General features: G+C 42.3%; 1 protein-coding gene across 1 annotated transcript in view; it reads right to left on the bottom strand.

The window, feature by feature from the left end:
* OCA2 (OCA2 melanosomal transmembrane protein) overlaps positions 1–21,805 on the bottom strand; it is a 347,971-nt gene that overhangs the window by 220,164 nt on the left and 106,002 nt on the right. The window contains exons 12-14 of the mRNA XM_054452341.2: positions 20,554–20,610; positions 19,028–19,152; positions 15,599–15,737 (exon numbers count right to left, since the gene is read on the bottom strand). Of these exons, the coding sequence (XP_054308316.1) occupies positions 15,599–15,737; positions 19,028–19,152; positions 20,554–20,610 (321 nt within the window). The remainder of the gene's footprint in view (positions 1–15,598; positions 15,738–19,027; positions 19,153–20,553; positions 20,611–21,805) is intronic.

Raw genomic sequence — 21,805 nt, 5'->3', positions numbered from 1 at the left:
GCATCATTGGTTGGTTCTGTTCTTTCACTGACGTCCTGGAATAAGTCAGCAGCGTCATTGGTTGGTTCTGTTCTTTCACTGACGTCCTGGAATAAGTCAGAAGCGTCATTGGTTGGTTCTGTTCTTTCACTGACGTCCTGGAATAAGTCCGCAGTGTCATTGGTTGGTTCTGTTCTTTCACTGACGTCCTGGGATAAGTCAGAAGCGTCATTCGTTGGTTCTGTTCTTTCACACACAAACGTCCTGGAATAAGTCAGCAGCGTCATTGGTTGGTCTGTTCTTTCACTGACGTCCTGGAATAAGTCAGCAGCGTCATTGGTTGGTTCTGTTCTTTCACTGACGTCCTGGAATAAGTCAGCAGCGTCATTGGTTGGTTCTGTTCTTTCACTGACGTCCTGGAATAAGTCAGCAGCGTCATTGGTTGGTTCTGTTCTTTCACTGACGTCCTGGAATAAGTCAGCAGCGTCATTGGTTGGTTCTGTTCTTTCACTGACATCCTGGAATAAGTCAGCAGCGTCATTGGTTGGTTCTGTTCTTTCACAGACCATGCGCTTTTACACCTTCAGCACATCTGTGCAGGCACCTCCTGAGCCCCCAGCAGGACAGATGAGGCTCCTATCCCCATGAAGCTGGCCATCTGGCAAGAACTCAAGGTCTTTTCTGTAGTGTTCATGGATTACAGGTGCCACAGAGGGGGTCAGAGGCACAGTGACAATGCACGACCATGGGGAGTGACATGGGGCAGGGTGGGAGGGACCACGGGCAGTCCAGCTCTGCCTTGGGACCCTTGGGAACCTCTTACATAGGTAGAGGGGTGGCAAGTCACACAGAACGTTAGTGAGGATCCCACGATGGGAGTTTGGAAAATTACCTTCCAAAGGTCTGGATTTGAGTGATTTAAACTATATTAATTGTTCCTTATTAAAATGTATGTATTTTTCCTCTCACTTTTAGAAAATATGTGAAATCACTTTCAACATTATTAAAGATACAACACAATTAGAGGCCATTATCAATGAAGTTGTGTCAAAGTTTAGAGCTTGCCAATATAGAATAATCTGAAATGCTTAATTCCTTGCAGTTACCGGTACACCCAATGGTTGTCCTTGAAAACAGCATTACAAATGACAGATGGAGCTGTATAAGCTAATTCCTGGACAGATGGCAGGGAAACCACACAGAGGCGGGAGTCGTGGAATGCTTTGGGTGATCATATAGAAGAATTCACCACTTTCCCAACAGTTCTTCAATGGGGGTATGACATTGAATTTTGTCTTTATCTCTATAATTCATACCCCAGATACCTGAAAAAGGTCCACGATACTTTTAGGGGCTTATGAAACTGTTTTAAATTCTTCTAAACTCAAAAGCAAAAAAAAAAAAAAAAAAAAAAAAAACGAACTGTTGGGTCAGAGAAAATGATTTAAACTATATTACTAATATATTTATACACTAGCTGGGTCATGAAATGCAATTGTTAATATTTTTTAGAGAAAATGTCCCAAGAAGACAGAAGTACCTATATCCTGAGTAATTCTTGGTCCCTTTAGAACATAATAACCATAAAGTTTTGCCCCATTTGAAATCTTGGGGCAATTGGAGAAAAAAGTGATGAGTAGATAAAAGAAAAAAAAAAAAGTAAGGAGGTCCTGGGTGTGCGTCCACAGCAAAATGACACAGCACTGAGTGAAGCATTTGGTTGCTACTAGACTTGTGATGGGTGGATTCATCAAAAGAGCAATGATAAGGGAAAAATCCAAACTGATCATTTTAGGAAACAGGCAGATGCAGTGTGCAGTGGGATGTAGATGTTTGCACTAAGCTTATTAGGTGCAGGTATCTGGGCCACCCTGCTGCTTTTACGTGCCTCTGTAATTTCCTAGACTCTCCTCTGTGTTCCCAGTAACAAAACCACCCACCAGCACACTCACATCAATTCAGCGCCTAAATGCACTCTTTCTGCTTCAAGGTGCCACTTCTGCTTTGTATTGTTTTGTTATGGGCTCCACTCAGTCATTTTCTTCTTAATTTTCCCCACTGTCCTCATTTGATAGATTAAATGGCCAAATATTAGGCACGTAAACCAAACAAAAGAGGAACCCCCAATCAGATTAGAACATTCCCAGATTCATAACCTACATACATTTAAGGGGACACGCCTGAAGGACTTCTGGCCCACCAATATCATTTTCTAGGAATGATGCTTCAGGCTAGCTCTGTGACAAGTCAAAATGGTCCATTAGGTCGTAAGGGAGGGGCTCAAGCCAAAATGATTTCTTGAATTCTTCCATGTGAAAAATTAAAAAACTTCTTACGAAGTGTTTAGCTGAATCTATTGAATATTTTAGTAAAATATGCATGGTGTAATTTGAAAATATAATCCTGTCTAGACGCCCGGTAATGACAGGACCCAGCACTGCAGGAATGCGTGTGGGCCGGACGCGGGTGTGGGTCTCGCTGCTTGTGAGGGATCCATCAAGCATAGGTGCAGGGGTCCTGGCACACATGGGTCTAAAGGAAGAGCCTCTGGCAGAGACACAGATCCCAGCATGCTGAAAACAGAGCAAGCCACGGAGGGGATGAGCTCTGTTACCCAGTGCTGATCTGAGAGGAGAAAAAGGTCAAAAACGAAGACCCCTGAGACCACAGATATTGAAGAGGTGTGTGGAAACCAACAAACCAAAAAAAACCTGCAAAGGAAATTCAGAGGGGGCCAGAGAGGCAGAGCAGGGCCCACAAGAGAGAGACACTGTCTAAATTATCACCCAATGGAGTCGGGGAAAAACAGTAGTGGAGGAGAGGCCAAAGAACTTCACAGCACATGCAGCATGGCAGGAACGCAGGAAAAACGCCCCAGCAGGCACGGCATGGTGGGAAAATATGAAGAAGGTCCCAGCACACACAGCATGGTGGGAAAATGTAAAGAATGTCCCAGCATGCACAGCATGATGGGAAAACATAAAGAATGTCCCAGCATGTGCAGTATGGCAGGGAAAGCCTGAAGAACGCATGCTGGGAAAACGTGAAAAACATCCCAGCACACACAGAATGTTGGGAAAACATAAAGAACATCCCAGCATGCACAGTATGGCAGGGAAAGCCTGAAGAATACCCCAGTACGCATGGCATGGTGGGAAAATGTGAAAAACATCCCTGCACACATGGGATGGTGGGAAAACAGGAAGAACGTGGCAGCACGCACGGCATGATGGGAAAACGTAAAGAACGTCCCAGCGTGTACAGTACGGCAGGTAAAGCCTGAAGAACTCCCCAGCAAGCACGGCATGGTGGGAAAACGTGAAAAATGCCCCAGCATGCAAGGCATGGTGGGAAAACATAATTATAATGTCCCAGCACGCACAGTATGGCAGGAAAGCCTGAAGAACGCCCCAGCATGCCCGGCATGGTGAGAACACGGAAAGAACGTCCCAGCATGCAAGACATGATGGGAAAACGTGAAGAATGCCCCAGCACGCACGGCATGGTGGGAAAACGGGAAGAATGTCCCAGCAAGCCCAGCGCACGGTATAGTGGGAAAAGTATAAAAAACATCCAAGTACATAACGTGGGGCATGAAGGGAAACCTGTCTTCTTAGACAGATGCCATTCAGAAGCATAGGGGCACGCTTCCCTCAAGAGACTTTTCAGGTATTATTTTAAAGATAGTTGAATAGTTTTGTTCACCACGGTGAATCTCTGTAGAACAGGCATAAAGGAGCAAATGTAACCAGCAAAGAAAAACTTTATCCTGTCAGCTTGTTAGGAGCTGAAGGTGCAGTGGGTTGGTGCACGTGGATGCTACAGCCAGGCCGACTCATGCTTACCCAAGGGAGGCTTGTGGCTGGGGAATAAGTGGTTGTCCATGCGGTGGATCCTGGAGGTCCTCCCTACCTACCTGTCCAGTGCTGGAAATTCCACCGACAGAGAGTTATCCCAAGAGACCTGAGAGACCTAAGCCTGGTGCAGCAATGGTAGGTGGCAAGAACTTTCCTCACAACTTCCTGTCATTTCTGCCTAATGCTCGGAAAATGTGGACGAGTTTTCAGATGTGACTTCTTTACTGTTCCAAACTCTAGTACTGATTTGTTTATTATTCCTCCGAACTACATAAGTATTCGTTTTCTTTGTGAATTTTTTTTTCATTAGCTTTAGGGGTACAAGTGGTTTTCGGTTACATGGATAAATTATATACTGGTGAAGTCTGGGATTTTAGTGCACCCGTCACCAAAGTAGTGGACATTGTACATAATATGTAGTTTTTCATCCGTCAACCCCTCCTGACCTCCCCTCTTCCTAGTCTCCAATGTTCTCGTTACCAGTGTATGCCTTTGCATACTCACAACTTAGCTCCCACTTACAAGTTAGAACATGTGGTATTTGCTTTTCCATTTCTGAGTTACTACACTTAGAATAATGGCCTCCAGTTCCATCCAAGTTGCTGCAAAAGACATTATTTCATTCTTTTTTATGGCTGAGTAGTATTCTATGGTGTGTGTGGGTGTATACACACGCATATCTCTCTCTCTCCCTCAAATTTTTTTTATCCACTTATCTGTTGATGGGCATTTAGGTTGAGTCCATATCTCTGCAGTTGCGAATTGGGCTGTGATAAACATAAGTGTGCCGGTGTCTTTTTGATATAATGACTTCTTTTCCTTTGGGTGGATATCCAGTGACTGGATTGCTGGATTGAATGGTAGATATACTTTTAGTTCATTGAGAAATCTCCACGGTGTTTTCCATAGGGGTTGATTAATTTACATTCAAACCAGAAGTGTATAAGCGTTCCCTTTTTACCACATCTGTGCCAACATCTATTGTTTTTTGACTTTTTTAATAATGGCCATAATGGCCATTCTGGCTGTAGTAAGGTGATATCTCGTTCTTTTAATTTGTATTTCCCTGATGATTAGTGATGTTCAGCATTTTTTCATATGTTTCTTGGCCAGTTGCATATCTTCTTTTGAAAAATGTCTACTCATGTCATTTGCCTACTTTTTATTGGGATTATTTGTTTTTCTTGCTAATTTGTTTGAGTTTCTTATAGATTCTGGATATTAGTCCTTTGTCAAATTCATAGTTTGCAAATATTGTCTCCCATTCTGTAGGTTTTCTGTTTACTTTGATGGTTATTTTCTTCTTTTTTTTTTTTTTTTTTTTTTTTTTTTTTTTTTTTTTTTTTGAGACAGAGTCTCTCTTTGTCACCCAAGCTGGAGTGCAGTGGTGCAATCTCAGCTCACTGCAACCTCTGCCTCCCTGGCTCAAGTGATTCTCCTGCCTCAGCCTCCCAAGTAGCTGGGATTACAGGCATGCACCACCACAGCCAGCTATTTTTTTTTTTATTTTTAGTAGAGATGGGGTTTCACCGTGTTGGCCAGGCTGGTCTCTGACTCCTGACCTCAAGTGATCCTCCCACCTTGGCCTCCCAAAGTGCTGGGATTACAGGCGTGAGCCACCATGCCCAGTCTGCATTAGCTTTTCAGTTTAATTAGATCCCATTTATTTTTGTTTCTGCAGCATTTGTTTTTGGGGTCTTTGTCCTAAATTCTTTGCCTAGGTCAGTGTCCAGAGGAGTTTTTCATAGGTTTTCTTCTAGAATTTTTATGGTTTCAAGTCTTAGATTTAAGTCTTTAATCCATCTTGAGTTATATTGTATATCATGAGAGATGGGGATCCAGTTTCATTCTTCTTCATGTGGCTAGCCAGTTTTCCCAGCATCGTTTACTGAATAGAGTGTCTTTTACCCAGTTTATGTTTTTGTATACTTTGTTGAAGATCAGTTGGTTGTAAGTATTTGGCTTTATGTCTGGGTTCTCAATTCTGTTCCATTGCTCTAGGTGTCTACTTTTATACCAGTACCATGCTGTTTTGGTTACTACAGCCTTTTAGTATAATTTGAAGTTGAGTAATGTGATGCCTCTAGATTTGTTATTTTTGTTTAGGATTGCTTTGGCTATTCAGGCTCTTTTTTGGTTCCATATGAATTTCAAGATTGGTTTTTCTAATTCTGTGAAAAATGATACTGGTATTTTGATAGGAATTGCATTGAATCTGTAAGTTACTTTGGACAATATGGTCATTTTGTGATACTGACTCTTCCAATCCATGAGCATGGGATGCATTTCCATTTGTTTGTGTCATCTATGATTTCTTTCAGCAGTGTTTTGTAGTTCTCCTTTTAGACATCTTTCAACTCCCTGGTTAAGTATATCCCTAGGTATTTTATTTTTTTAGTAGCTATTGTGAAAGGGATTGAGTTCTTGATTTGATTCTTGGCTTGGTCATTGTTGGTATATAGCAGTGCTACTGATTTGTGTACATTGATTTTGTAACCTGAGACTTTACTGAATTCATTTATCAAATCTAGGAGTCTTGGAGGAGTCTAGAGTTTTCTAGGTATAAGATCATATCAGTGGCAAACAGACATAGTTTGACTTCCTCTTTTCCAATTTGGGTATTCTTTATTTCTTTCTCTTGCCTGATTACTCTGACTAGGACTTCCTCTTCAGGAATAATTTTTAAATTAATTTCAAACTTAAGTTTTATTTCATAATCTGTTTTCTTCCTATTTGAGTTCCTTGATGAACAACTAAACAATGCAAAATAAATATGCACATCATGTGATGAAAATGTATGTTTGTGCTGTCACTATTGATAATGAGGCTTTATAAATTTATCTCTGCTGAAGACACTGTCCCTGAAACTATGAGTGCATCTGTGTCTCCATACAGAGAAGTATTTCCTTAACTCCAAACTACGGTGAAATAAATTAAAATCAAGGCTGGGCATGGTGGCTCATGCCTGTAATCTCAGCACTTTGGGAGGCCGAGGCAGATGGATCAGCTGAGGTCAGGAATTCAAGACCAGCTTGGGCAACACAGTGAAACCCCATCTCTACTAAAAATATAAAAATTAGCCAGGCGTGGTGGTATGCACCTGTAATCCCAGCTACTCAGGAGGCTGAGGCAGGAGAATTGCTTGAACCCAGGAGGCAGAGGTTGCAGTGAGCCAAGATCACACCACCGCACTCCAGCCTGGGCAACAGGGCGAGACTCCATTACAGTTTAATTCCCAAATTCAGAGAAAGTCATTAAGTAGAAGACAAGGAATGCTATCTTCAGTAAAACAAGGACAGTCCTAAGGCCATCTCCCCAGAGAATGTCACTTTGGCAGAAAATTGTATGACAAGCCTGGGCTGAGCCTTAGCAAGACCATAGAGTGTACTCACCTCCAGGGCCCTCACCTTTCTCTCCTACCATCATATTTAAAATCTGGATATCTTAAAAAGGCTTGTCAGTATGCCATGGAGGATTGTAGCAATGGTCTGACAGACTGCTCTTTGCCCTCAGTTTTCTACATGGCTTGGTAGAAACACAGCCAGTGTCTGTCTTAGGTCACATCGTATTGTTTAGTTCAGAATATTTCGATCTAGGACTGTAAGGGCAGGCTTAAAATGACACAGTTAATTCAGATTGTGTGTAAGAAATACACCATGCCTAGGATTTTACATTAACACTAACGTGATGCTAGTCAGGAGAGTTAAACTCTTGCAGCATTCATTAAATGTTGTCATAAAAAGAAGAGAAAAAATAGCAAGTTGAAAGCCAAGTTCTAAAAAGGGTCTAATGAAGTACAGTAGCCACATCTTCACTTGAACTATTTTTCTACCTATTCTACTACAACTTAGGTTTTCCACTAGAAATTAAGGTTTTAGGTTTCACACTTACATCTATGATCCACTTTGAGTTAATTTGTGGATATAGTGGGAGGTGTGGACTAAAGTTCATTTTTCCTGAATATGAATATCCATTTGTTCCAGGACAATTTGTGGAAAATGCTATCTTGTCTCTGCTGACTTGGCTTTGCACCTTTGTCAAAAATCAGTAGTTCACTTATGTGTGGGTCTGTATCTACACTCCCTACTTTATTCCATTTATCTATTTGTCTGTCTTGATGCCAAAACCACTGTCTTGGTTACTGAGACTTTATAATAAATCTTGGTGTCAGGAAGTACTAGCCCTTTCAATTTGTTTTTGTTTTCTTTTTTTGTCATTCTGGATACTCTGAATTTCTATATAAATTTTAGAATCAGCTTGTCAATTTCTACCCAAAGAAAAAACCTGCTATAGTTTTTATGGGGATTGCTTGAATTTATAGATTAATTTGGAAAGAATGAATAGCTTAACAATATTGAGTTTTCCGGCCCATAAACAAGGTGTACCTCTTAATTTATTTAGATCTTCTTTAATTACTCTGCAGTTTTGTAGTTTTCAGTATACAGGCCTTGCATATGTTTGGTCATGTGCAACACTGAATACAGCATATGTTTTGTGCTACTGTAAATGAAATTTTAATTTTCAGTTATTTATTGCTAAATATAGAAAACCATTAATTTTTGTATATGGACTCCATATCCTGCAACCTTGTCAAATTTATTTATTATTTGTAGGAGCTCTTTTGTGGATTGCACCAAATCTTCTACATGGATGATTGTGTCATCTGCAAATAAAAACTTTTAATTCTTCCTTACCAATATTGATGCTTTGTATTTCTTTTCTTGCATTATCACATGAGGTACAGCCTCCAATAAAATGTTGAATAAAAACAGTGGGAACAGACATCCTTGTCTTGTTTCTGATCTTAGAGGGAAATCATTCAGTTATCCTCAATGAAGAATGATGCTAGCTATAGATTCTCAGATGTTCTTTATTGGGCTGATGAATTTCTCTTTTATCCCTAGTTTCTTGAGAGATTTTATCAGTAATAGATATTGGATTTTGCCAAATGTTTTTTCTGCATCTATTGAGATGATCATATGGTTTTCTCATTTAGTTTGTTAGTATAGTAAATTACATTGATTAATATTTCAAATATAAGAATCTTCCATTCCTGGATAAATTCTACTTGGTTAAGATGTATTACCTATTTATATATTGTTAAATTGGATTTGCTAATTTTTTAAATATTAAATCTGTGTTCACAAGAAATATTTGTCTATAGTTGCCTTTTCTCATACTGGTTTTGTCTAGTTTACATATCAAGGCCTCACAGAATTAATTGGGAAATATTCTCACCTCTTCAATTTACTGTAAAGCTTTGTATAGAATTGGTATTATGACATTATTTTTTCCTTAACTATTCGGGAGAATTCACCAAAGAAGCTATCTTAGCCTGAGTTGTTTGTTTATGTTTGTTTCGTTCTTTGTGGGAAGGTTTTTAACTACATATTTGATTCTTTCTATAGATATAGGGCTACTCAGGTTACCTGCTTCTTCTTGAGTGAAGTTTTAAAGAATGTGTCTTTCCAAAAAATTGTTTATTTTATCTAAGTTGTCATATAGTTTACATACAGTTGTCCATGATCTTCTCTAATAATAGTGTTAATGTCTGTATGCTGTGTTGTAATATAACAACTCTTATTCTTGATACTAGTAATTTGAATCTTCTGTCTCATTTTCCTCATCAGCTTGGCGAGATGTTTATCAATATTATTGATCTTGTCAAAGAACCAGCTTTTGCTTTCGTTGATGTTCCCTATTTTTCTAGTCTGTATATATTTTTTTCTTCTGCTTATAGTTTAATTTCTCTTTATGATTCCATAGGATAAAGCTGAGGTTATGAATTTGAGACACATCTTTTCAAATACAGGTGTTTAGTGTTATAAATTTCCTTCTAAATACAGCTTTACAGTAGGGACTAGCACACGTGGAGCTGGAATATAGCCATATCCATTCATTTATGTGTTGTCTATGGCTGCTTTCTTGCTATATAGTGGTGCAGCTGAGTAATTGCAATGGAGACCGTACAGCCCACATGCCTATAAAATTAACTATATATGGCCTTTTAAGAAGTCTACTGACTTCTGCTATAGAGGAATCCCACAAATTTTGATATGTTCTGTTTTCACTATAATTCAACACAAAATTGCTCGGGACTGAATTGTGTTTCCCCGAAAGTACTGTTGCCGAAGCCCTACCTCACCCCCTCAGTGGGGTGGTATTAGGAGATGGAGTCTTTTGGAGGTGATAGGGCTTAGATGAGGTCATGAGGGTGGAGCCCTCACACTGGGATTAACGCCTGTGTAAGAAGAGATGCCAGAGAGCTTCATCTCTGCCTCTTCTCCCCGCCTCCCTGCCACATGAGGACACAGTGAGAGAGCAGCCATCTGCAAGCCTGGAAGAGAGCCCTCACCAGGGAATGAGATCCACTGGATCTTGAATTTTCTAGCCTCCAGACTGTGAGGAATAAATGGCTGTTATTTAAGCTGCCCAGTCTATGGTATTTGGTTATGGCATTCCAAGCTGATGAGTACAAAAATACTTTCTAATTTCAATCTCACTTTCTTCTTTGACCCTTGGATTACTGAAATGTGTGTTATTTAGTTTCCAGATATTTGAGGATTTTCCAAATATCCTTCTTATTAATTTCTAATTTAATTCAACTGTGGTCATCAGAAAATATTTTATATTACTTGAATCTTCTTAAATTTATTGAGATCTGTCTTATGGCCTAGAATCTATTTCGGTTAATGTTTTAAGTGCACTTGGAAAAACATATACATTCTTCTGATATTGAGTGGGGTTTTCTATAAATGTCAACTAGGTCATGTTAACAATAATGAAGTTTTCTGTATCCTTGTAGATTGTCTCTCTACTTGTTCTTTCAATTATTGTGAGAATTGTACTGAACTCTCCTACTATAATTAAGGATTTACCTATTCCTCCTGCAGTACTACCAAGTTTCACATATTTTAAAGCTCTGTCATTGGTTGTATAAATGTAATTTTTATGTTCACTATATGAATTTACCCCTTTATTATAATGAAATGTTCTTTAATCCTAGAAATATTCTTTGCTCTGCAGTCTACTTTGTCAGATATTAATATAGCCACTTTGTTCTGATGAGTCTTTTGCCATCCCTTTACTTTTAACGTATTTTTGTCTATATATATATACATATATACACACATACATATATATGTGTATATATATACACACACATATATATGTATATATATATACACACACATTTTTTTTTCTGAGATGGAGTTTCACTCATCACCCAGGCTGGAGTGCAATGGGGTGATCTTGTCTCACTGTGACCTCCATCTTCCGGGTTCAAGCGATTCTCCTGCCTCAGCCTCCCGAGTAGCTGGGATTCCAGGTGCCCGCCACCACACCCGGCTAATATTTTGTATTTTTAGTAGAGACGGGGTTTCACCATGTTAGCCAGGCTGGTCTTGAACTCTTGATCTCAGGTGATCCACCAGCCTCAGCCTCCCAAAGTGCTGGGATTACAGGCATAAGCCACTGCCCCTGGCCTTGTATCTTTATATTTTAAATGTGTGTCTTGTAAGCAGCATAATGCAGCTGTTCCCTGACTGAATTTGGTTCAATTTACAATTTTTCAATTTCACAATGGTGCAAAACCATCCCAACTTTGATGTAATGTAAAATATTCAATGTTACATGAGCTATCCAGCACTTTATTATAAAATAGACTTTGTGTTAGATTTTGCCCAACTGTATGCTAATATAAGTGTTCTGAGCACATTTAAGGTGGGCTTAGGCTAAGCTATGATGTTCAGTAGGTTAGGTATATTAAACATATTTTGGCTTATGATATTTTTAACTTACAATAAGTTTATCTGGATGTAATCCCAAAGTCAGTTGAGGAGCATGTATAGTTGGATGGGGCTTGTTTGATCTGACAATCCCTGCTTTTTAATTGGGATATTTAAATTATGTAATTATTAAATATAGTTAGGTTTAACTCTTGCAATTTGTTTTATATTTGTTCCATCATTTCTTTGCTTCCTTTTGCCTTTTTTCTAAGTTCCATTCCATTAAATAAATACTATTTATGATTCCACTTATATTCTTTGTTGGCATTAGCTGTTACTCTTTGTTTTTCCTTTTAGTGGTTGCTTTAGAGTTTATCATATACATTTTTAACTTTCACGGACTACCTTCAAATTATACTAGTTCACATATACTATAAAAAATCTTACATTAATATACTTTTTTTTTTTTTTGAGATGGAGTCTCACTCTTTCGCCCAGGCTGGAGTGCAGTGGCTCAATCTCAGCTCACTGCAACCTCCGTCTCCTGGGTTCAAGCAATTCTCGTGCCTCAGCCTCCTGAGTAGCTGGGACTACAGGCGCATGCCACCATGCCCAGCTAGTTTTTTTTTTTTTTCGTATTTCTAGTAGAGACGGGGTTTCACCGTGTTAGCCAGGATGGTCTCGATCTCCAGACCTTGTGATCCACCCGCCTCAGCCTCCCAAAGTGCTGGGATTACAGGTGTGAGCCACCGCGCCTGACACATTAATATATTTTAATTTCTCCCCTTTCACGCTTTATTTTATTGTTATCATCAATTCTACTTACATGTTACATTATTATTTTGTTTAAATAATTATTTCAAAGGGGTTTAAGTAATTTTTTAAATTATGTGAATTTACCCTTGTAGTCGCCCTTTTCAGTATTCTTCATGACTTTCTGAAGATCCATGTTTCCATTTGGTGTCATTTTCCTTCTGCCTTAAGGACTTCCTTTAGTGTGTCTTACCATGTGGGTCTGCTGCTGATGAATTCTTTTTAGCTTTTCTGTATGAGAAAAAGTCTGTTTTTTGTACATAAGAAAAAGAGATTTTCACTGGGTGTAGTATTCTGAGATCACAGGTGTTTTCTTGCAGTATTTAAAGGTATTGCTCCATTGCCTTCACACGTGTATTATCTCTAAAGAGAAATATATTGTCGTCTTTATCTCTGTTTCCTCGCCTGTAACGTGTCTTTTTCTTTGGAAACTAAGATTTTCTCTTCATCATTGCTTTCAAATAATTTGATTATGATGTGCCTTACTGTAGTATTCTACGTGTTTCTTGGGCTCTGGCTTCATTGAACTTCTTGATTCTGTGGGTTTATACCATTCATAAAATTTGGAATTTAGGACCATTTTTCAGATGCCTTTTTCCGTTCCCCTCTCTCCTTCAGAGATGAGAATTGCATATGTTAGGCCACTTGAAGTTTTCCCATAGCTCACTAATGCTTTTCAGTCCTTGTTATTATCTTTTTACTCCGTTTCATTTTGGATCTATGTCTTCATTAATCTTTCCTTATGTAATATCTAATATGCCACTAATCCCAGCAAGTGTATTTCTATCTCAGACATTGTAATGTTCATGTCTAGATGTTTGATGTGGGGCTTTTTTAATATCTTTAATGTTGCCACTTGGTGAATATAACACCAAGTGTTATATTGGTGAATGTAACACCAAGTGTTATATTGGTGAATGTAACACCAAGTGTTATATTGGTGAATGTAACACCAAGTGTTATATTGGTGAATGTAACACCAAGTGTTATATTGGTGAATGTAACACCAAGTGTTATATTGGTGAATGTAACACCAAGTGTTATATTGGTGAATGTAACACCAAGTGTTATATTGGTGAATGTAACACCAAGAATATAACTTGGTGAATGTAACACCATTATAATAACAGTTTTAATGTCCTAGTCTGCTCATTCTAACACCTGTGTCTGTTCTACATTAGTTTCAAATGGTTTGTATCATCACTGTCATAGGTTACATTTTCTTGCTTCTTTACATGCCTGATAATCAGTGATTGGTTGCCAGACATTATAAATTTTACCCTGTGTGTTGTTGAGTATTTTTGTATCACTCTAAATATTCTTGAGGTTTGTTCTGGGATGCAGTTAAAATACTTAGAAACAGTTTGGTTCTTTGGGGTCTTACTTTCAAGATTTCTTAGGTGGAAGCAGAGCAGTGTTCAGTTTATAGTTAATTACCCCTCACAACTGAGACAAGACGCTTGTGAGTACTCTACCCAGTGCTCCATAAATTAAGAGGTTCCAGCCTGCCTGGCAGAACAGACATCATTACTATTCCTGTCATGTGCGTCAAGCACTCGTCCCTCTCATCTTTCTGGGTTGTTCTCCCCCGGTCTCATGTAATCTTCTTGCGTGAATGCACTGATCTGAACACTCTGCTGAACACTCCCAAGGGACCCTCTGAGGATCTCTGCGGTTCAGCTGTGTCCTCTCTGGACTCTCGCTGCTCTGGTCTCCCCAGACTTTCAGCTTCATCCTCTCAACTCAGGGGGTCTCATGGGCTCGGCCTGGGTCATCCCTCCCTGCACCACACTCTGGAAGCTCTCTCGAGGTAGTGAGCTGGAGGTCATAGAGCTCACCGCATTTGTTTCCCGTCTCACAGGGATCACTGACCCTTTGTGCCTGGTGTCCAGTGACTTGGTTACCATTGTTACATGTGTTTTGTCTGGTTTCGGTTTATTTTTGTTTGTTTTGTTTGACTATCCCAGGCAAGAGAGTAAATCCAGGCCCTGTTACTCCATGCTGGCCAGAATCAGAGGCTGTGCTGTCTTTTGTATTCATCTATATCCACATACAAACACTCTAGGATGCTATTTGCATCAAAATATTAAAAGAATTTACCTCTGGTTTGTGGAATTATGAATTTTTATTGTGTGTGCATGTGCATGTCTGTGAGACTTCTGTTTTCTACCAAAAAAAATATTACTTTTTTATGGAATGAAACAACACAATTTTTTTCTAAAAATAGTTCTAGTCAATGAGCATGAGCTCCATCCTGGATAACAGGTGCCCCTAGGATAAACTGCAGGATCTGTTACCACCTGACATGCTCCAGGGTGGCATGATTATGGCTACACACCTCAGCTCACACGGCAAAGTTGGTGAAGTGTTGCCAAGCAGTTTCCCAGGGCAGCTAGGGAATGCAGAGCCATACCCAGAACCTCTGGAGCACACTGCTTCCATGAAGCGGCCATTAACACCCTGGAGCCATGGATTCTCAAAGGTTTAAATATATTTATGGAACACAGCGTTCAAATACAAACACACTGACACCCTTCAGGCACACACACACACACATATCAAACACATCTTCTACAAGAAATAACACCAATGTGGAAGCATTTTCACTGATACCTGAGAGAAGGGAGATTGAGAAAATTCTAATGACCAAAGAGTAGAGAATGAAAATTGATATAGTTCAATTTTCACCTTGAAGATATGTAAAATACCTTGCACTTTCTAATACTTTGTCTTTATTACAGTATACAAAGAAATTATACCCTAATATTTATATGGGGCTTTCAAAGAATTTCTAAAGACATTCATTTCTGACCCTTAAAAAATAAATTTTAAGTCCTTCATCAGTAAACTAATCCACCACAGTTTGGGAATCCCATATTTCCAGTGAGAGGGGACAGGTCATTTTGTTTTTAATGTAAGTTGGAAGAAACCTCAGTTCCTATTAATACAATTAATATAACATACTATGACTAACTATATCATGCTATCCAGTCATTTCTTTAAAAACTGATCAGAATGAGTATGAAGTCAATTCAAGCCAGTTAACTCTAGGATTGAAGGACCAGTCACCTAACATCCCAGTCTTGAGATGCCCAGTAGCACTTACTGTGAAGAGGTGGCGTAATGATCTTGATTTCTAACAAAGGCGTCCATGTGAGGTAGAGCGCTAAGTAAGTGGACGTGTGTGTTTACTGGAAGCAACCCTAGCATGCTGGTACGTACCATCTTCCTCAGCTCTTGGTTGGAAACAATAATGACATTTGGAGGGTCCCCGATGGCAGTGGCAGCTCCTCCAATGTTTGTGAAGATCACTTCTGCAATCAGGACTTGTCTTGGATCGAGGTTCAGCACCTCACACAACCTGTCACAAATGGAGGAAAATGAAAGTAGTCCCACTACACACATCGTGAAAGGCCCACATGCAACCCAGAGATTTTTAAGGTGCTTGCTTGTATAAGGGAGGTGCGCACACACACACACACACACACACACACACACCTGTGGGGAAGGCAGTGCTGGGGGGAATGAACAACTGCAACAACCCCCGCAGGCCACAGCTCACTCCGAGAGTTACATTCCTTTCCAGAGTGAGCCTCCAGCCACCAAACCCTCAGTGTGGTCAGGTACCCTTTCCCCAACACTTCTAGGTCTGGAGGGAGCACTGGCCCCCAGGGTAGGGCAGGCCCTCCACAGGCAAGCCGGTGCTGTGGGGGTCAGTGTGGAGGCAGTGCAGATGGCTCACACAGGGCCTGCTGACTCAGCCCCTTTCCCACCTCCCCCTTCCTGGACACCAAGGCCCTAGGCTCTCTTCTTACCCCCTCCCTTTGTTTCATTCATCTATGTATTTTCTATTTATTTACTTTTTATTGCTATAATACATACTAGATATATACATACATACATACATTTTCAGGGTGCATATGATAATGTAATAATTCACATAATCAAACCAGGTAACTAGGATACCCATCCCCTTAAATATCAATCTGTTCATTACCCTGGGAGCATTCCAGTTATTCTCTCTGGCTATCTTGGAGTGTACAATCAATTCGTGCTAACTGTATTCACCCTACAGATCTGTCAAGCCACATTCTACAGCTGTGGAGCTCCACCACAGCCTCACACAAGATTTGTGCTGGAATCTGGGAGTCCTACGACTTGGCCAGCACAGATCAGTGCCTGGGAGTGGGCCCGGGCAGTGGTGCTCTACAGCTCCCCAGGGGACCCAGTATGCACACAGTTGGGAAACATTGCTCTAAAGAAAGTGTAGAAGGCACATCACAGCATCCCCCACACCTGCTCATCCGCACAGCCCACTCCCACACAGGACCCGGCCTCGGGTCTCACTCAGAGGCCTCCCACCACCCCCGGCCCTCAGCTCTGAGTGCAGCCGGCCACACAGCCTCCCCTCTGCTGGCCTGAGGAGCACAGGCCCATGGAGCCATTTGGGAGCTGAGGAAGGAGTGTGCCTGGGGACCAAAGCAGGAGTGGCTCCACAGATGAGCCTCTGATCCCAGGCAGCAGCGGCACTGTGCTGAGGAAGCTCCCAGGATCTGCTTCTAGCAAGAAAATATGTGTGTGCAGCAGTCAACAGTGCCAGACCAAGCAGGAAGGCGCATCCATCTCAATGGAACTAGCTGTTAACTATAAGGACCAAAGCCACTTAGTCCAGACAAAGGGGAAGAATGTGGCCAGCACTTACAAAGCCATAAAGAATATGGTCAGATAAATAGGGAATCTTAGAACACCAGCACTGGAATCTTGAAAGATATAAATTTTTGACTAATAAATGGAATTACTGCTCTAACAACACGACAAAGGCAGTTCCAAGTAGTGAGGATGTGAACAAATTCTGGCAAGGCTGAGAAACCCCTCAGCTGCCCGGGCTATACGGGGATGCTGGGAACAATGTGCCCAGTGCACCCCAGCTCTGGAACCCTGCTCTCACCAGGCTGCCATGGGGGAGTGTGAGGACACTTGGAGGTCTTCAAGCCAGGGCAGCAGCAGAGTCATGCTGGTTAGAAGGGGAAGATGGGCCTGGCTCTTGTCCCCTGACGTGTCCAGGAGGCACAGTTTGGTGCTGTCAGTAGTGCATGTGACAGTGTACAGCAGCCTTCAAACATGTTCACACCCTCCCTCATTGACTCTCCACCCCGGGCACTGAGAGGGGCGGTACCACACCCTGAGAGGAGGCTGAGAGCCCAGCACCCCTCCTATGCCACACAGGTTGTGACAGTGTAGCCCAGCTTGCAGGAGCCTGGGTATGAACCCATGTCTCCACATGGAGGCAGCAGATGGCCTGGGGATCCTGCATCTACCTCTATAGCAGCGCTGGCCACTCCCTGCTCCTCCCCACCCCACTCCTTCTCTAAGAGCCACCACTGTTCAAACACCAAAGGCGTCCCTCAAATTAACCCAGAGCCCTGGAAGCAGCCCCGTGGGGCCTTGGAACTTGCTCTGTGCCCCATGCCTTGTGTCCAGGCAGGCCCCGTGGCTCACAGAGCCCTCAGAATGCCAGCTCAGGTTAATCTCTTTGCCGTTACAACCCAGATCAGTGCACCTGAAGTGACTTGTTCAAGACACCCTACTACCAAGCAGGACCGGAGGGTGACTCCCTGAGAGGCCCCTCTCTCGCCCTCTGTGTCCTCAGGGCCAGCCCTGAGGCTGACATGCTGGGGAGCCGTCTTTAAAATAGAGAGCATACATATGGAAACACACAGATCCATGCCTTCAGAAGGGGTCCACACAAGGACTGGTACCGCAGCTCACGCCACAGAAGATTCTGGATAAACAGGCCTACGGCCCTCAATAAATGATGGATGATTAAAGTGGATGGAATTAAAAGAATTGAATTGAATTGAATTGAATTGAATTGAATTGAATTGAACTGAACTTCTCTTTCCCAGAGTTGTCCTATAAAGCCTTGCCAGACTGAGCCTTGGCTCTTCCGAGCCCCGTTGGTCCTGCGACCCTCCAAGCCTCTGATGAGGAACCTCGTGGTGGCTGTTCCACCTTCCCCCAGCTACGTGACCCTGTGAGCCCTGTGCATGTGTGTGACCTGCCGGGCCGGCCCAGGTGGCAGATGGTGATGGAGAGGAACATGGACAGGGACTCCTGGCACCTGGGCACCTGGTGGTCTGGGGTGAGCCGTTTTTTGTTTGTTTTTTTGAGACAGAGTCTCGCTCTGTTGCCCAGGCTGGAGCGTGGTGGTGCAATCTCAGCTCACTGCAACCTCCGCCTCCCGGGTTCAAGGGATTCTCCTGCCTCAGCCTCCTCAGTAGCTGGGATTACAGGCACGTGCCACCACACCTGGCTAATATCTGTATTTTTAGTAGAGACGGGGTTTCACCAGGGGTGAGCCATTCTTGTCCATGTGTCTCCCCATGAGACCACAATCTCCAGGAAAGCAAGGCCTATGTCTTCCACCTCCCGCAGGCATTTCTGCCACCAGCTTCTGAGGCCCCACTGCTTGTAGCACGTACTGCAGTCACACAAAGCAGACACGAGCTGGCCTGGAATGCAGTGAGCTGTGGGCTCAACCGCCCACCTTTTCATGCACCTGAGAATGGAGCCTGGAGCCAGGCCATGCAGCCAGAGCCCCTGCCTGCCAGAACCTGGCTGCAACCCCCACAGCAGAGGTGCTTTGCATACCTTATGGTCACAGGCGTGAAGAGGAGCATGGTGGTGACGTTGTCCAAGAAGGCAGAGAGGACGGCCGCGATGAGACACAGCATGATGATCATGGCCCACACCCGTCCCCGGGAGAGCCGGTATGCCTGGCCGCACACACACAGAGAGTACAAGCCAGAGTCAGCAGGCTTGTAGAACAGAGGCAGCCTTTCATTAGTGACTTTAAGAACAGGGAGCCAAACTAACATTGCCTCATGGGTTAAGATGTAGACCCACGGAGTCCTAGGGGGGCCGGGATGAGACAGTGCTGGCCACCGCAGTTCCTGGGCATTCTAAACCCTCCCTAGCCAACACTGTCAGCCCTGTGATCCTCCTCCTTCACAGAGCCCCTGTGATGGTTAATTTGCCACAAGATGGTAACCCTCAGTCCCCGTAATGACATCGGTATTCTGGTTAGACAACCTGGGCTTTGACATTTGCGATCCATGTGAGCCTAGTGTCTGCTGATCTCTGGGGAACTAAGGGATACTTTTAATAGTAAGGAGTAATAGACCAAATATCTACCTGGCATGCACAAGTTGGGGCACAAAGATGACAAAAATCATAGCACAGTTCTATCATTCAGAATTTGCAAAGGGCTTTGTTGAGTAATTTTTTTTTTTTTTTTTTTTGAGACAGAGTCTCACTCTGCTGCCCAGATTGGAGTTCAGTGGTGTGATCTCAGCTCACTGCAACCTCCATGTCCGGGGTTCAAGCAATTCTCTTGCCTCAGCCTCCCAAGTAGCTGGGACTACAGGTGTGCACCACCACGCCCAGCTAATTTTTGTATTTTTAGTAGAGACAAGGTTTCACCATGTCCACCAGGATGGTCTCAATCTCTTGACCTCATGATCCACCCACCTCGGCCTCCCAAAGTGCTAGGATTACAGGCGTGAGCCACTGCACCTGGCCTGTTGAGTAATTTTTAAAAAGACCTTTTCAGTTTCAAAAATATATATATATTCAAGCACAGCACTAGACTGCATTAGCAGGGCATGGCACACACGTTGAGCTCTCCTCTTGCCAACCCTGAATGACAGGACAGGTACAAATCCTGGAGGCCAGAGCTGGCTGGTGAAGCTCCCCAGGGTTCCAGTTAAAAACATAAATGTGTATATATTCAATATTTAGGAAGTAATCATGGAAATTATTTCACCAAAAAGCAAAGTAATCAGAAGCTAATGGCTTGAAATATTGGGATACTCTAATATGCAAAACAATTTTTGATGTGTAGATCTCACCAGACAATTTAAATAATACACAAACATTCAACCTGAGTACCCTTTTCCTTGACCTCCTTCTTCACTTATTTACTGAGCAGCTGAAAGTGCCGCTCAGAGCCATACAACTTAACACAGCAAGCATACCCTGCCCTGCAGAAGCAACCTTTAAAAGGATGGAATTCTTCAATGTTTGTTTTAAATGTTTGTTTCCTAAATATATAATGTCAGAAAAACACATATATAAATTAATCAGGATAGAATTATTAAATGCAACATCATACCTACCTTTACAGCACAATAATCGAAAAATCCCGTTTCTGAAAATATGGCTACTAAGATCATCTACGGGGAAAAGAGAAGAAGAAGACAAGGCTAATCTTTTAGCAGGACACCATATTAAAACAACATCAGCATGATCAGTTACACATTTGAGCTCTGGCCTCTGAAAGCCACCACATCACCAAGCTCCTCACTCTGAGATGCAGAAAAGACAGTCGCTTCCTGGAATAGTACACTAACTCCTCGAATGGAGCCTCCTGCTAGCAGTTTTGGGCCTATATGTGTGCGTCCAGGGATTTGTCCTCAAGGCACATTACCATCCCATCTGATCCTCACCAAAAAAAAGAAAAAAAAACCCATCAGGTGTTACTTTCACCCTCTGTTTTATAGACTAGAAAATGGGATCAGAGTGTGAGGTGGCTTGCTCACAGCCACGAAGCTAGAAGTGGGGCGGGCCTTCTGCACCTACGTGTCCACACAAGCAACACTTAAACATTCTACGATGCAAAAACTGTGTTCGATTTTGTTTTCTAAAATAATTAAACCGATTTTTCTCACCAATTTGGGAGCAGTTGTATTGAAACGATTGCTCCCTGGGTTCCAGGTGAACCCAGAATGCCTATCACCTGTTTCTTTCCAGTGAGGATGATGAGTTGGTGAAAACAGCCATCCTGGATCCTAATAAAAAGTCACGTCCCAGTTATTCCAAATTTTATCAACCAGACATTTCAACTAGTGAATGTTCTGGAAGTTCCTCTGCTTCACCTCTTAGATGGCAGTCACCATGTGTTGAACTTGGAATGAGAAGATGCAAGTTCAGATCCTGATTCTGCCACTTAAAAACAGTCCAAACTTGAGGCCGGGCGCGGTGGCTCACGCCTATAATCCCAGCACTTTGGGAGGCCGAGGCAGGCGGATCATGAGGTCAGGAGATCGAGACCATCCTGGCTAACACAGTGAAACCCCGTCTCTACTAAAAAAAAAAAAAATACAAAAAATTAGCCAGGCGTGGTGGTGGGCACCTGTAGTCCCAGCTACTCAGGAGGCTGAGGCAGGAAAATGGCATGAACCCAGGAGGCGGAGCTTGCAGTGAGCCGAGATCGCGCCACTGCACTCCAGCCTGGGCAACAGAGCAAGACTCCATCTCAAAAAAAGAAAAAAAATAGTCCGAACTTGAACAAAAATATGAATTAACCTTTCTGTCCTTCAGTTTTCTCACCTTACCTCTGGATGTTCTATACTTCGTCAGGTTGTGAAA

The sequence above is a fragment of the Pongo pygmaeus genome, chromosome 16 (genome assembly GCF_028885625.2).
Source record: "Pongo pygmaeus isolate AG05252 chromosome 16, NHGRI_mPonPyg2-v2.0_pri, whole genome shotgun sequence".
Taxonomy (NCBI): domain Eukaryota; kingdom Metazoa; phylum Chordata; class Mammalia; order Primates; family Hominidae; genus Pongo; species Pongo pygmaeus.
This window is presented reverse-complemented; position numbering and strand designations above follow the sequence as displayed.